This window comes from Myiozetetes cayanensis, unplaced genomic scaffold (genome assembly GCF_022539395.1).
Source record: "Myiozetetes cayanensis isolate MyiCay16 unplaced genomic scaffold, myiCay2020 scf4, whole genome shotgun sequence".
Classification (NCBI taxonomy): Eukaryota; Metazoa; Chordata; class Aves; order Passeriformes; family Tyrannidae; genus Myiozetetes; species Myiozetetes cayanensis.
In genome coordinates this window covers 5,880,509-5,897,691 of record NW_026087631.1, presented here as the reverse complement: position 1 = coordinate 5,897,691, position 17,183 = coordinate 5,880,509, and the positions used below count along the sequence as shown (strand labels likewise).

Below are 17,183 nucleotides of genomic sequence, written 5' to 3'. Positions count from 1 at the left end.
ATTGGACGTTTGAACAGATACTAGAACTCATGTTCTGCACCACTTGTCCTTGACTAATACCCTGTAAATCTGTGGGAAGAACCAGTGAAGCTAGGAAGAAAAAAGTCTACTTTCCCATATTTGCAGGAGAGGTTGCTGGCCAACACTTAAATGTACCACATTCAACTGAAGATGATAAGACTACCAGACTGGAAAAAAACCCTCTTAAAACTCTCATACCTGCTTGTTTCATTTATAAATTAAGTATGAATCAGCTTTAGAGTGTGTTCTGAATGTTCAAAACCAGAAACAACTACAGCATATTCCTCCTTTTTGCACTATCTGTTGTTCTTATCCATTACTCACAGTAAGCTTATGTTTATCTTTTGCCTTGAGTAGCTTCTCTAAAATTACAACAGACATATTTTACAGGTGCTGACCAGTCTTGCTTCAGAGTCTTTCATTCTCCTCTTATTACATGATACGCAATAAAGACTGATGCAAAAATTAAGTTGCTCCAAGTCTGAGGTGTTATGGAGACTGTTTCAGATAATACATGAACATAAATCACGAGACTTCAGGATTTTGGAACACCTAACCAGTGTCAGTACATCTTTGGCTAAGTACTCCTCTGGAAGTTTCTCCAAGAATCACACTTCCCTTCTGATGCACCCAAAAACCTGAGTGTGGGTAAAAAAAAATTACCAATGTCCTGCAGTGTAACCAAACACAAACAACTTGCACATGTCATGGTTTCAAATGAGGAAAGTATGAACCCGGTTTATGTGGGACAAAGTCCTAAGCAGTCATTAAAATGGTCTCTAAATGGATCAGTCATATGGATTCTGGAAGAGATATTCTTTCAGAAAAATCTACCTGTAAAGCAAGAGGCTCAAGTGATGGTTGTTTTTTAAAGAGATAACCGCAAAACACTTTAGTGAAGGTGAATGAAAATCCTCCTTGCAGTTATATATAATGAAAAATTACAATTAAAACAGGTCGCTACCCAAGTTGTTACAGTATACAGAAAAAAAGAAAGCTTTAAGAGCATTTTTATTTCTACAGTGTCATTGCACAGTGTAAATGCAAACTTCTGTTTTCACTTTTTCCAGTGTCCCAAAGATATAAGAGAGTTGGAACTTAAATAAAGATAGATACTGGGAACAAAGTAAGTAAGATGGCCAAACTTTGGAGCTGAATAGTTTAAAAGAATTCCAAATGTAACTGCATTTAGTCTGCCCCAAACAATATATGCAAACACTGTATTGTTCTCTGAAACTCAATAACTGAACAAGAATTTCTGCAAAAAAATTCTGCATACCTTTGGGAATACAAAACCACCAGTCAGTCACAAACACATCCAAAGCTAACAACAGTTTGTTTAGCTGATCCTCTGCTTTCACTTAAGCTTTGCTATGACTCTTATGATGATGCTTAAATTAAATACCTACTTACTGACTGGTAAAATGAAAATCTCCATCCCTGCAAACAGACACACACATAAGAACACCAAGTCAAATTTTCCTTGAAGGACCCTTTCTACCTGAGCAGCTTAACTTCAGGGAATTTTCTGAGTCCTGGTATTTTATACACTGATATGGATAAAACACGAAGATTATGACTCAAAGGAGCAAATCATCTTATTGTTTAAAGACTTTGCACAGAAAAGCAACTTTTGCATTTACTGCCTAAAAACAAACAAACAAATCCCTTAAAATGATGAGTGGTCTAAAACCATCTATAAAACTCTCTGGTTGTTTTCAAGTGAGGCAGCAGTGCCAACTCCAACTTCCCTGGAGCTCAGCAAAGGGCCCAGGGCCACAACCCATCTGAGGAGAGTTGTGAATAGATGAGCAGGCACATAAGCACATGGAAGTATCTTTTCCTTGGATACACTGTCAGCTCAATGCAGATGTCAAAAAGTCCAGTAATACACATTGTTCTATCACGGAGGGGAGAGTACTGTCAAATCCTGTGCTGGTCCCTGTTTTTAGAGAATATGAAACGAAACATTTATTCAACAAAAAAATAAAAACGTGAGTTCTTTCCAGTCTCGCGATTACACCTTCGCGTGTTCTCCCACTCAAACCTCCTTCCATTTCTTTCTCGTAATACACATCAAACCTACAAGCACAAGCCAAATAAAAATGCCTTCACCTGGAAAAAAAAATATTAAGAAATGCACCCGCAGAAGTTAAAACAGTCACTGGCAAATCAGAATATTTTTCCTTTGTGAGTTTATACTTCCCTTCGTCTTTCCCCCTCAACTTTAATCTCTCTCCATCTCTTAAAATCCAAATCTATCCTGTTTCTAATCCAAAATACAAATGACCAGATAAGTTTTCCTTTAAAGTAAAATCTAAATAAAAAAAAAAATCTAAATTAAAAAAAAATCTAAAATAAAAAGAAAAGGTAATTAGGTGATATTATGAATCTTTATATCTGGTTTTAGTGCTGAGGGTATTAAATGGCTACTTCCCCATCTGTTTTGTTTTTACAAGTTCATAAAAAAATCCTAAAAATTACGAACAATCGTATTCTTGACTATGAAGAGTTCCTTTGCTAATGAAGATCCTAACAATTAGAGGTCATATGGGAAAAAATGGAAACCCCATGCCTCCATGGCTGCACAAGTGAGGCAACCTACAACTGTGTTACTGTTTTCATTCACAAATCTATCAGTGTTAGAATGCAATGTGCCTGTGACCAAAGGATTGTCCCTTCTGGCCACAAAGAAACCTTTTCAGACGTTAAATTTTGGTTCTTTCCAAAGACAGAAGCAGGAGTCTGTGACTCTTCCAACTCCTCTGGACCTCTAAAGCCCTCTGTTCACAGCTAGGAAGGCGAGGCTACTTAGCAAAAAGAACACCAGGCTCAACGACATCCCTCTAGAAGAAGATTTGGTCCCCGTATTGCTGATCAGTTTGGGGGAGAATACAAAGGAGTAGAAGGATCAGAATACTTTCTGACAAGGACCCAACAATAGTTTAAGAAGTCAGATTTCAAGCACCAGAGTGCTTGGACATTATAGTTTTTCCTGGGAGGGGAAAAAAACCAACCAAGAAACAACACAAATTTAATATGAAAATCCAACCAAAATTATAAACAGGTTTTTTTTTTTTATCCATCTACAGCTACAAAAGTTACATGTATATTTAATACGTAACTCTAAGTAGCACATTCTCAAAATTGGCAGGAGGTTAGCAACGAAACAAAAGCAACTGTAGCATTCCTTGGATAAAAATCTGTCTTTCAAAGAGACGTCTGCTTCACGACTACATTTATAACAGCCTGTCTTTTCTGTTAAGACATAATTTTTTACAAGGGTACATGGCCAAAAGGAATTTTAGTTTCACTTCTCTTTATATGAGTAATGCAATTTCAATGTGATATATATAGACAGATAAAAATATCAGTATTTTACAAGTTGTACTGTATTTATTTGAATTTTTTTTCAATGTTTGAAGAGACCAAATGGTGGCAACACACCACACTTAACAAAACAAAGTATATATATTCCTGTATCACTGATGAAGCAGCCATACCATTCTAAACAGTATTACCCTCAAAGCTGCTCCCCTTCCAAATAAACTACCATGCTATGACTTTGCAATACACACATTTAACAAACAGATTTTATTTTAGCGGGTGAAAAAAGCCACCCTAAACTACCAAAGCCTCAAGCTAAATTCTGGTGAATCCAGTCAGACTCCACACCAAACATTACCAAGGTACCCATTATTTAATAAGAGCCCTCTGCTTCAGAATCAGGAACAAAAGGTGGCAGGATCTTCTGTCACACAAGCACCTGAGCTGACAAGCAAAAGTATTTCTGAACCAAGGTAGTTTCTGGACTGTGATGAAAGCAACACAAAATGATTTTGGCAGAGGATTCTACTAGCAATTTGTATTGCTTTCTCTGTCAGTATAACCACTTTAAAATGATGCAGCATAGACCCGAAAAACATCCTAACAGCTTTAGAATTCTTTTTCAGGAAGAAGAAAACTAGGAAATTTGCTCTGAACTTCTCCATTGTCCTGACAAATTGTCCTACAAAGAGCACAACAGTACCATGACTGCCTGGTTAGCACATTCCTGTTCTTTACACAGGCCTATTGCAATGCTACTCTCTGACCCCTCTGAAATAAACTAATTGGATTTGCACTTTAAAGTCCACTTGTCATTACATGTGAGACTTCATATTTTATTTTAAGCTCTGTCCCTGTTACAGCAGCGCATTACTCTCGTGCTGGTTAAAGCATTTTTTCCAGTAAGTCTTGTGGGGGCTCAGTAACAACAGCACTGGCATTTTTCTGGATCCCATCTTGCTTCAGAATTAATCCTGGGTCATACACTGACTCCTGGAAGACAAATACCCAACAGTACAAGAGTAAATGGGCGTTTTCATACCTTTGAAACGAACCTGCCTACAGACAACAGTATTGAAGTTCGTCAGTGGCCAGGTTAACCACAGCCTGCACGCCTACCTACACTTAACAGCCTTCCAGTTTGTGTTTCCAGTGATATTCTCCTTGCTCTGGAAAACTCCCTACTCAGACTGTCATACACTAGAAGACACTCTCATTTGACTTCCACATCATCACTAAGTGACTGAAGACTTCATTACTTCTATGCCTGTGCTGGTTTTGGCTGGGGTAGAATTAACTTTTTCACAGTGGCTAGTGTGGGGCTGTGGTTTGGGTTTGTGCTGAACACAGGGTTGATATGATAATACAGAGATGTTTTTGTTATTGCTGAGTAGGGCTTACACAGGGTCAAGGCCTTTTGTGCTTTTCACGCTGGGGAGGGATTTGGGGGTGCCTGGAAGGCTGGAAGGAGAGACAGCCAGGACAGGTGACCCAAACCAGCCAAAGGGATATTCCAGACCATACGACATCATGCTCAGCACCTAAAGTGGGGGGAAGGAGGAGGAAGGGAGGGATATTTGGAGTGATGGCATTTGCCTTCCCCAGTAACCGTTACACGTGATGGGGCCCTGCTCTCCTGGAGATGGCTGAACACCTGCCTGCTCGTGGGGAGCAGTGAATTAATTCCTTGTTTTGCTTTGCTTGTGTGTCTGGCCTTAGCTTTCCCTATCAAACTGTCTTTATCTCAAGCCACAAATTTTCTGGCTTTTACCCTTCTGACTGGCTCCCTGATCCCACGGGTGGGGGAGTGAGCGAGCAGCTGTGTGGGGTTTGGCTGCTGCCTGGGCTTAAAACGTAACAATGCCATTTAGATTTATGTTGCCAATTTACCCTTGATTATTTTCTTTTCAGCCATTAATATCCACTTCCTTGGAGATTTTTAGTATCCACTAGCACAATGATCCTAACAACGCTGAGTCATTCTAGACTACTTCTACCGTTCATTATTGATTTTTTAAACTAAACTTACCATTCCTTAGCTCTTAATTTTTTAGATGTTCCTCAAAATCACATGATCTCCTTGGCTACACAAGGCCCTTTGAAAAGTTACCACAGCTTCTTTAAGCATCTGTACAACACTGTAAAGGTACACTCCTTTATGTGTATTCTGCAGGGAACTCTAAAATCAAAACATTTTAGGAATGATGTCACAGATCTTCCTGAGCTGTAAGGAATGCGTTATTTTTAAGTATTTCCCGATTAATTCTCCAGTTATAAGCTCACAGGCAGTTAGTGGGTGCCATTAACCTTTGCTGTGGCTCACAGTCGGGTGATGTTCTTGCTTTATAGGGTTAATCAAACCAGAATTCTTTTTGCAGAGCTGAGCTGCAGTGTTTTCTTTCCTAACACTGGTTCTGTGGGAGCAATGCCTGGATACCAAGCCATATGAAATTGCTAGACCTTGTTTTCTTATCCTCACTTGGAAAATAAGCAGCATAAACACCAAGAGATGCAGAAGTTGCCCCTGGAATCCTATTACTCAGTTCAATACTTCACTGTGAACCTTCTTCCACCTCACCATCCATATCCTTCATGCATACTTAATTAGTAAAAAATAACCTCTCTCTGTCCCCACCACATGCACACATAAAATGCATTAAGCCAAAAGATATGTTTATCAAATACTTACACAGGAGAAGTACCCAAGTAGCAAAACAAAATACAATTCCTAGCCATTCTTGGGCTCTGATGACAGGCATCTTTAAGGACAGGATGGTTTAGAACAAAGTTTTCTCACTGCAGTACGCTGAAATCCTTGACATTTAATATTAGTTTAAGGTTTCATAGAAAGTATGTTTCAGTCTTCTTACCACCGTGATGAGTATTTAATATTTACAGCACTGCTGTCTTTTTAACCCACGTATAATACACAAAAATAACTGTTGCTAACGGGCTAAGAAGTTTCAATTCTGCATTTCAAACAGTGACCTCGATCCCTGATACTGTAACACAGAGGAAAAAAAAAGAAAAAAAGCCCAACAACAAACACATGCAAGTTAAAATGGGGGTGTGGATTTTTAATAATGCACTACATTATTTCCTTTCAAACTCTGGATTCCCAGGGTCTGGATTTCTGAAGTCATAACCAGCCAGTCTAGAGGGCAAGCAGAGGTCTGAGAATTGAAAGGAAATTTAAGATACCTTGATATAAACTCTGTTTTTAGAAACTGCATGTTTCTATACATACCTATTCTCTAAACATTAAAGCAATCAAGTATATATTTTACTCCTATTTTAATCAAAGAGGTAAAGAAGTACAAGACTTCAGCTTCTGAGAAATCATCTTATTTAAAGGATTCAAAAAATTAGGATTACAGCTGGAATCACAAAAAAAAAATATTAAAATGCCAGTCTCATGAGCTTAACATCAAAAGAACATACATGTCCAGATCAGCAACATCTTAGAGCAGTGGACTGTCACAGAATTATTTTGCAAGTTACAACCTGTTGCAAATACAATGCAATGGAAACAACAATGGGATACGAGACAAGAACAATTATTTTTTATTTTAAATACTGACATGGCTTTACAGTCAGAAATAGTTCTTAAATTAGTAGATCTACAAAGGAGCTCCAAAAAGACTACATACTTGTCTTTGCCATTAATTTCTCAAGGTCAATACAGCCCATCCCTACCCTTCCTGTACCTACAGTCCCACATAAGCCACCCATGAATAACCTTCCTAGAAAATCTCACCAGGATTCTTCCTCTTGTAGACCATGGCACTTTCAGTAATAGTCACTGTTATTAAGTAAGTTTATTAGTCTGATAATCTGCTGTTATCAGACCAAAATAACAAAATCAAAAATATATATGCACCAATTACAAATATATCTATAAAGCAGTTCTTCTGTGCTACAGAAAATCAAAGAAAACATGCCTGTTTATCAGAACATGAAAACCTGGCTTTTATTTCAGTGCACTGATGGGGGAAGTGAGTAATCAGCAGAAATATGAAAATCAGCACTACGCCTGTAGACACAGAGCAGCAAATTACTAGAGTTTGAAATTATCACTTACCAAAATCTACTCTTGTTAGTATGCACTGCATTGGATGGTCAGTTGTGTGCCTTGTCGTCGTTGCACCACTTTCATAACAAGTTGCACATAGATCGTAATCGTAGCAAATTAAACACTTGTATCGGCGACCTCGAAAATTTCCTTTTAAACATGCATCACAGCTGACACCTGTGAACAAATAAAACTGCTTTAAGACAGTAACAAATGCACTTTTTTATGAGGCAGATTTGTTGCCGTTGCCTCTCAATACCTAAAAGGAGCCAACCATGTCTGGCGCGCGCAGCTGGCACGGGACTCGATTTTTAAACGCGTTTGTGTCTTTGAAAGACACTGCTCTCCCAAAGTTACAATCCCGAATTCCTGAAGCAAAATAAGGGCAAACCCAAGCACCTGAAATTATAAGAGGTTAAGTCATAAAATCTCCTAGGACGCAACTTCCTACAGGAACCTTCAACTCTTAGCATTGACCAGGATTCTGACTGTTCAATTAGGAATCTTGGGCCACCTTTAAAAGCTAAATTGCATAATGACTGATTAAGAGATTAAAAACCAACAACAAGCAAACCAACCACTGACAAAAATATACTAACTTTTAAGCCTTTACCTCCATACTTCCTAACATTTTAATTCTGAAGAACACCATAACCATCCCTGACATTAGAAGTGGGGTATAAATTAGGAATAAATTTTTCCATTTAAAACAGCAGAAGAGAAACCTAAGTTGTTTTTTCAAGTTAGGCTGCATCAGTTCCCTCCATTCTGTTTCCTTCTCAAGCACAACCTTTGCACTGTAAAGCAGTCACACTGCATGTGTGGTCAGAGGAAAGGCTTTTATACCTTCAAAAGGTTTTCATTTTCCTCCGTATGGTTTCACTTCCCTCTGGGTTACCCATCAAAGGGCAGAAGTGACACTGTCTTGTAATCTGTGAAGGCTAACACAAACTTCTGCAACTGCAGCAGCAAATTAAGGGCCTTCACAAAAGAAACCAGTGTATACAATTAAGGTAGGATTCTGATCAATATCCTGTTTCAGTATCAGTTAACACTTGTTCTTCACAGTTTGATAAAAGCACAGGCAACTTCAGAGAAATAAAACTGCCACAACTAAATAGTCATATTAGCCATCTCCCTATTTTTTCAAGCCTCACTGTAAGAGGATTGGTGTTAATTACAGAAATTTTTTTTGCCCTTTCTTTTTTGAATACTCCTCTTTATAGCATCTGAACAGAAGCTTTGCAACAAATTAATGCAGAAGCACATCAGTAAGTAATTTCTTTTTGATATATCCTACTTGTTCAAAACAATTGCATCACTATAGTCAGATGAACAGTGAGAAAAATAATTTTGTAATTTTTTTACTTTACTTTCTTTACCTACTAGGAGAGCTTAAGGCATTATCTAAGTTTCTAATATGTAAGCACAGTACTTATGTGAATACTGAACCTATTTCTCTATTTGCCTCACTCCGTACCCGTTCTGCAAGCATCACTCTACATGGAGTAGCGCATTAGAAGAATATATTTACAGAATCTTTGTTAATAGCCTCAAGATGGTCAGATTACCATCTTCAAAGCTGTTTTGGTTTTTTCCTTGTTTGGTTGGTTTTGTTTTAAATATAATCTTTCTCACTTAAAACTTGCTTTTCTCTGAAGTTTTATCCATTAGCTCTGAAGGATCTTCAACAATCTGGTGATTTGGACACTGAGAGCAACTTAACTTCTGGGAACATTTGCTTGCTAACTCTGTAGACTGAATTTAATTGCTTCAGTTGGTTTGTTTGCTTTTTTCCCTTCTCCACACAGAGACCCACAGCATTTCACCTAAGCAGCACGCACATCTCCCCAACAATGCACACCACACACACAACACTTATCAGTCATTGGCAGCATTGCAAGCCTTTTTGTTTCCTACTAAACTTTCTAGAAAACAGTTGATCAGCAAGTTAGACATCACAGTGAAATAAGCAGACTTATTTAACCTAGAGCCTACATCAGACACCAAGAGCTTTCCAAATGAAGTACTAAGCCACAGTTCTCCAGTAAGTCATATTTTACCCACTCTTTTCCCTTTACCTCAGAAAAGTTGATTTAATGCAGGTGTAAGCCTCTTTGTAACAAACTCCTCCTGCCACACGTTCTCTCAAACATCTACATCACTCCTACTTGAAGACAGACATTTTTAAGTTTTCATTTACACGTCTTCTTTATGTCAATACTTCTCCATATTATTCCAAACTGCAGCCTGCATATACTACATGACATTGACTTGGCAGAAATTCAGCCATAAACACAAATCACAACATAACGTTTGTATTTTAAACCTCAGAACACTTGCAAGTGAAAATGCACCACATCTTTGAGTAATAGATGAACTTCACTTCTTCTGATCAATTATCAAAACATCTACAACCCAACTCACACAGAAAAGCTGACACTAGCATAACACATCACTTTGGCTGGTGAAGTCAGATCAGGAGAATAACATTTTAGAAACACTGTGCTTTCTGCATCTCTCAGGGTCAGTACTTTGCCACAGCTACTGCATTCTCCCCTTTGAGCAACCAGCTGGCAGCAGGGGACGTGCCAGATTACTCTTATTTCCTTATTTATAGAAGAGAATGAAAACTGAAAAAGGAAAAATTATTAAATAGAAATTTAGGAGTTAAACACATGCTTAAATTCCCAGATCTCCCCTGGAATCCAGCGGGATCTCTTTTCCAGAAATTATATCTCTTGTTTTTCCCTTTTTATAAGAGTCCGAGCAAAGTCAGGCCTAACAGTTTTTCCTGCTCTTCTTCAAGCCTATTATTTGGCTGCCAAAACCTCAACCACCTACCCAACCTGGGATGTGGAAACCAAAATAGCCAAATAATTTCCTCCCATCTTATCTTCTCTACTATAGTAACAGCTTTAATTTTAACATTTCATACTTTAATCTTTATATCAACTGAAATTCCAAAAGTTCACTCTGCGAAAACCCCAAACGCTCAAAGATAACATATTCTATCTAGCACAGCATGTCTTTCAGTATGTGCCTATCCAACGTGTCCCTGCATTTACCTTATATTTGCAACTATAGCAGGTATGTTACAGATTAAAATGGATGCATCCGTATTAATCACTGGTTGTGAGTAGAAAAAAAACCCACAACAAACACAGTGTGGAGAGATTAATTTTAAAGCAGGTAACAAATACACATGACCAAGAGAAGAGCACGAACAATGGGTGCCAAGGATTTCGATACATTTTGACTTGCATAATGTGTTACTACTGACTTTCAAAAGAATCCTAGAGTGAAACCCTATTAACCCCAAACTACTTGTTATTCAGTAAGAACTTCTGCTTCACCTTTTGCAAAGCATTGACTTGGAGTGGTAAGAGTAAGAAATACCCATTTTAGTTACAGTTCACATAGTCGTTATCATGGATAATATCAGAGGTGTCCTCAAATTTTTTTCTACTTTGTGATTGCTATATAAGTACCAGCATACACTGCATAACATACCTAATTAAAACTTTTCTGCTCAGTGAGAAGTGCTGTTTTAATGCAGCACTGTTCCACCAGAGGACAGCATTGTGCTAAAAGCCTAAGGAGCTCGGGCTCACCTTTAACTGTCAAACTCCACATTCTCAAAGGTCCCTCATCAGCAGAATTCTCCCGCAGTACCAACAGGCTCAACCTCTCCAGCTTCACACTTGGAGTGAAATCAATCAGGAGACACTTAACAGTCCCACTAATAAAATATGTTTTACCCCTTCAGTACAAAATTTTTACTACATTTATGTCAAGTCATCCCTCATCTTCATCTAATTTAGGCCCGTGACTTCGGCATTTTACATGCAGTACATTGAATAGTGATGGAAAAAAAGAAGCCAAAATAATGCTCCTCTCCAACACCTTTCCTATTTTGATCCTGATAGCCAAATATAATTTAATCTTATGACATATAATTGGTTTTCCTAGGAATTAATTAAAATTAAAGCAACTTCTGGGTTTAATAGACACACCAAAGGGAGCACAATCTGATTCCATAATGGACAGAACCAACACTGAAAAAAAAACGGTTTACATACCGCAGGTATTAGGGTTAATTTATATTTACAGTTACAAACAAAGCTAGGATATAACTTCAATTAAAATGCCTTTAATGTCCCCAAGCCACTACTGCCTTGGTTAGACACCCATTTGTGAAAAAAGCAAAGATTTTTTTCCCCAGCTTGGTCTCCTCAGAAACTAGGGGCAATTTGAATAGTAATGATAATAAAAGCCCTGACATCAGACCCAGGTAAAAAATTACCTGAGAAACTGTAGAAAATTCAGTTTGGTTTTGTTTTCCTCTTATGGAGAACTTACAGTCAGAGATGAGCTATAAAGAGATACTGAAATATGTTCCAAGCTCAACAACATGAGCTGCTAAACTTTACTGATACTTTCAATGTACTGCTCAATTTTTAGAAATTTCAAAGAAAATGCCCTTCACCAGTCACTAGAAAATATTTTAAATGCATACAAAGCCTACATCTGAAGTATTCAAACAGTGAAAACACAACAATTAGTTCCTGAGAGCAATACTTAATCATTCTGCTATTCCTGAGAATTAAACTCCTCACTTTTAGCAGTACACCAGAAGACCTTAGTTTCCTCGGTAGTTTCACCATTTCACAGTCCTGTCAATAGCTCAGTGTCCAAAAACCAACCTTCCAGCCCATAATTCAGATATTGCTTTTAATTCATCAGTGCTCAGAGTGAGGATCACTGAATTTCTTTAATGTCCAACACAAATACAAAATCGGCCTATCAATGGTTTCTCTTCCAGAATGAAAATGCCACTTACTTTAGAATTTCTTCCTAATTTATGTGAGGTACTAAGAGGGTTCACCTTTCCAAAAGACAAGCTGAAGTACCACTGAACTTCAAGGGACTGGACAAACGTCATGGTTTCTACATTTCAAAACCCCCAACTTAAAACATGCAAGTGAAAACTAAGAAGTTGTGCTGCCTCTTTTGTGGTAGAAGAGGCTGCAACCCGTTTATAGCATTTTATATATACTGAGGATCATAAGTAACACACTACTTTTAAAATGCCTTTGATTCACTTCAGTGCAAGATGCTCTTTCAGAGGGTTGTTTGCGGTTTTGTTTGGTTTTTTCAAATAAATTTGCTTGACATTAACTACCTGTAGTTTCCATGCCATACAGTAAGCCTAGACCTTAAGGTAAGACATTGTACTGAAGCAGTTCACTTGATTCCAAGACCGAATATAGGAAAATATATGCTATTTGAGAGCATTAAAAAAAGGGGAATGACACATGTTTCTTACTTCAATAGCATCATCTCTTTAATGCAGACTACTGCCTAATTTGAGAGGTTAAATATTAAGAGCATAAATTTCTGCTGTCTGCCAAAATTTCACCAGAAATTCACTCAAACCATAGAACTTTGATTTTTGTTTACTTTTCCTCATGTGTTTACTAAAGCAGATTGTGAAAACAAACATGAAAGACACCTACAACATTGAATATATACTTCGTCACCTTTGCAGCTCCAAGTGCTGAACAGAAAATTCACACACCATACCCCTGAAGTAACTAAAAACACTGTCTAGCATGTCTGCAAAAAGAACCAGTAGGATTGAAGTTGCAGGAAGAGATGTTGTTGACTTGGAAATGGAAAAAAAAAAAGGGAGGAGGAAAGGGAGGGAATCGGGCCTATAAAAGGTTTTTGTTTTCTTAACTGCACTCCTCCTTCCTGTCTAGAGTCTGGAGTAGAAACAGACACCTGAATCTGGTCATCTCTCTGTCGTCAACAAGTTTCATGAAGCCCCCTTGCACAGTGCCTGATACTCAGAATCACAGAATCGTCAAGGTTGGAAGAGACCTTTAAGATCACCCAGTCCAACCACCAACCCAGCACTACCACTGTAACCCCTCAGCCACTCAACCACGTCACCCAGCACCAGACTGAGATGCCTTCTGAACACCTCCAGGGATGGTGACTCCACCGCCTCCCTGGGAAACCTATTCCACTGCCTGACCGCTAACAGTGAAAAAATTTTTTTCTATTATCTAATCTGAATCTCCTCTGCCTCAGCTCAAGGCATTTCCCCTATTCCTCTCACTACAGACACAGTAGAAGAGACCAGTCCCCACCAACCCACCTCCTCTTTCAGGCAGTTGTAGAGAGCAACGAGGTCCCCCAACAAGCCTGCACTTCTTGATACGAAACAAACCCAGCTCCTCAGCTGCTCCACATAAGACACATTTTCTAGACCTTTCATGAGCCTTGTTGCCCTTCTCTGGACGAGCTCCAGCATCAAAATGTCCTTTTTAAAGAGAGGAGCCCAAAAGGCATGGCTTTACCAGTGGCAAATACAGGGGGACAATCACTGCCCTCATCCTGCTGGCCTGGTGTAGAAACAAAGAATCAAGCAACACAGCTGGCCAAGCAAGGCCCACGAGCCTTGGTCCATGAGCATCAGCCAGCCTGCTGCAAAAAGGACTTCTTCCATTTTTGCTTTCACATCCCAGGCTGTGGAAGCTACAAACACAACACCTTCAGTCAACTCCAGTGCTTGAGGAACAAGTCATTAGTTAACACTTGCAAAACATGCCCAACACTTGCAAAACATGCCCAAAACTACGAAGAAATCTGACAAGACTTCTGATCAAGCAAACTTGGATTTCTTATTTAATATTTGACATTGTCTCACATGCCTCTTATTATTCAATTAATACAATTTCATGTGACCACCAAAACCATCACAACACAAAAGCCTGCTTAAGTACTGTAAATACATTAAAATTAGACAGTTTGCAATGAAGCACAGAAAGTTTGTAATGCGGCACCAAAACATGATTTTATTTAACAACTCTGCTAATCTGGAAGATGGCAAACAGCATGTAAATTCTATTAACAGAAAAAATATTTAAACTGATGAAGCTACAAACACTGACAGGGCAAGAAAATAACAGTAACAGCACTAAGCTACATCCTCTATCTAGGAAAATCAATGGCAAAGTTTCTTATTTAATAAGACAGGACCAGGTTCCTGAGTTTGTTTCACGACTAAAGAGACAACAGAAATATACTGCTCAGGTAAGCACCTTCTAAAAGACAATTGGGCTGGGGGAAAGTACATCACACACAAATGAGTTTTACAGGTGGAAGAAACATGAAGAAACACTAAAACCCTAAAAAGAAGTTAAACAAAATTACTTGTTTTTTTCAGGCTCTGTCGAGCCCTGAAAGAATTAAGAGACAGTTTTCTCAGAAAATAAGCCTTTGTACATTTGGATTAGTGTTGAGAAAAGTGGCATAAAAAGGGAAAAACACACAAGAAAAACAAGACACATATCACATCAGGGATGGGAGTGAACTGATTAGTACAGCCCAGCTGAGCAGAGAAGTAAACATGCCTGAAGACTGCTATTTCTGTGAGACAAGTTTCAGGCACATGAGAAAAAAACCCCACAACACCTGGCAGAGTCAAAATGCATTTGTTTTCTTTGTAAATTCTTACCTTCACAAGAACCTTAGCTGAAATTAAATATTTAGGTACCCCTATCCATAGCCCTGGTGTCAGGGACACACACTCAGCTTTACTTCCTTTTGCACTACCAGACTCACTCCTGATCCTCTTAAACATTCCACAGGTAGGCAAACACAGGAAGCTTTTCTACCCCTATGGGATGGGGAAAAGGTCAGATTTAGCACAATGCAGAAAGTGGGCAACACTGGCTGGGAAACCAAAGATATGGAAGTGAAAGACAAAAAAAGATTTCAAGCAGCAAATGCTCCAGCAATAGCAGTAAAGCTCCGTGATTAAATACCCCACGGTAACTCAAGACTTAAAGACTTGCACAGAGTGGTCTGGAAATATACAGGCTTTTCATGTGAGGAACACACATCCAGAAAGCAGTTGGAAGAGGGAGGGAAAGAAGAGCAAGTGGTTCTCCTCTTCACTAAAGAAAGTAGCAATGTCTAGTGCACGGCAGTCATACCTAGATTCCTCCCAACCCATTCAGTTCACAGGGAGGAGCACAAAAACACTTTCAAATTTACTACCTTCAAAATTGCTGTTTTGAACGGCACCACAATATCATAAAAAGAATTTAGCTTTCCTTAGCACCACAAGAGGTCTAGAAACTTGCAAAAAACAACTGAATTTTTCTGAACACAAGACAGAGCAGCAATAGGTCAAAAACTTACAGTACATTCACTCAGGTATTAGAAATATTTTACCCTGGGCTTTCTCAGGCATTTTTCTTACTATGAACATAAATAGATTGCCTTGGCAGTCTTTCCCTCACACTCTTTGTTACAGAGAACTGCTTCTCAGGCTGGTAAACATGCCTGCAGAAACAACAATTGCTTATCGTGGGAAAGCTACACCACAAGAGTGCTGTGGGATATACAGTAAGCCAAAACAAAAAAGGTTTCATATCAGGCTTTGAGCATGTTCCGCTCCTCTCCCCTTCTTTCCGATTCTTCATGGTACAGACTTCTTTGCTAATTCACAGAATCGTAAAATAGCCTGGGTTGGAAGTGACCTTAGAGATCATACAGATCCTACTGTCCTGCCTCGGGTAGGGACCCCTCTCACCAGACCAGATTGCTGAAAGCCCCATCCAACCTGGCCTTGAACACTCCCAGGGATAGGGCATCCAAAACCTCTCTGGGCAATCTGTTCCAGTGCCTCACCACCTTCAAAAGAATTTTTTTTCTAGTATCTAATCTAAACCTGCCCTCTTTCACTTTGAAGCCATTCCCCCTTGTCCTGCCACTACATGCTCTAATCTCTCCATCTTTCTTGTAGGCTCCCTTCAGGTATTGGAAGGCTGCAATTAGGGCATCCCAAAGCCTTCTCTTCTCCAGGCTGAACAATCCCAGTTCTCTCAGCCTTTCTTCACAGGAGAGGTGCTCCATCCCTCTCATCATCTTGGTGGCCCTCCTCTGGACTCGCTCCAACAGGTCGATATCCCTCCTGTGCTGAGCACCCCAGAGCTGGATGCAGTGTTACAGGCAGAGTCTCATCACAGCAGAGTAGAGGGGTAGAATCCCCTCCCTTGCCTTGCTGCCCACGCTGCTTTGGATGCAGCTCAGGATTCAACTGGCTTTCTGGGCTGTGAGTGCACATGGCTGGGTCATGTCCAGCCTCTCATCCACCAGCACCAACAAGTCCTTCTTGGCAGGGCTGCTCATACATGCTCATATGGTCCCTGGATTGGCAACTCAGGCATTTGCCAGCCATACCAAATGCCTTCCTTTCTTTTTTGTTCTTCTGTTTAGGAAGAGTTTCATTTAGCTTTTTTTACTTGCAGTTTCTTTTTCTTGTCCTCTTAAACCACACATGCATAAAGAACCAAAAGTGATCTATTATCTTCTGGAATGCTTCCCTGACAGTGCTAAGCATCCCACTTATATATCCAACTTACTTTTAAGAATAATTTACTAGCCACCTGTAGTGGGTTGACCCTGGCCAGACGCCAGGTACCCACTAAAGCCAATCTCTCACTCCCCTCTGCAGCTGGACTGAAGAGAGAAAAAAAAAAACAGCTAAGGATTCATGAGTTGATGTAACAGGCTGGAGAAGTCAGCTACTGATTACCTTCATGGGTAAAACAAACTCAAAGTGGGGATAATACTTAAAATTTATTACTAACAGAATAAGAGCAAAAGAGTGAAAAGTAAAATAACCTTCAAAATGCCTTCCCCCCACCCCTCCTTCCTTCCATGTTCTCCCTACCTCCCCCTC

General features: G+C 39.2%; 1 protein-coding gene across 2 annotated transcripts in view; it reads right to left on the bottom strand.

Annotated features, from left to right (window-relative positions):
* LOC126647073 (E3 ubiquitin-protein ligase KCMF1) overlaps positions 1-17,183 on the bottom strand; it is a 48,251-nt gene that overhangs the window by 17,171 nt on the left and 13,897 nt on the right. For both annotated transcript variants that reach the window (XM_050328939.1, XM_050328940.1), the window contains exon 2: positions 7,430-7,597. In XM_050328939.1, coding sequence (XP_050184896.1) covers positions 7,430-7,597 — 168 coding nt within the window. The remainder of the gene's footprint in view (positions 1-7,429; positions 7,598-17,183) is intronic.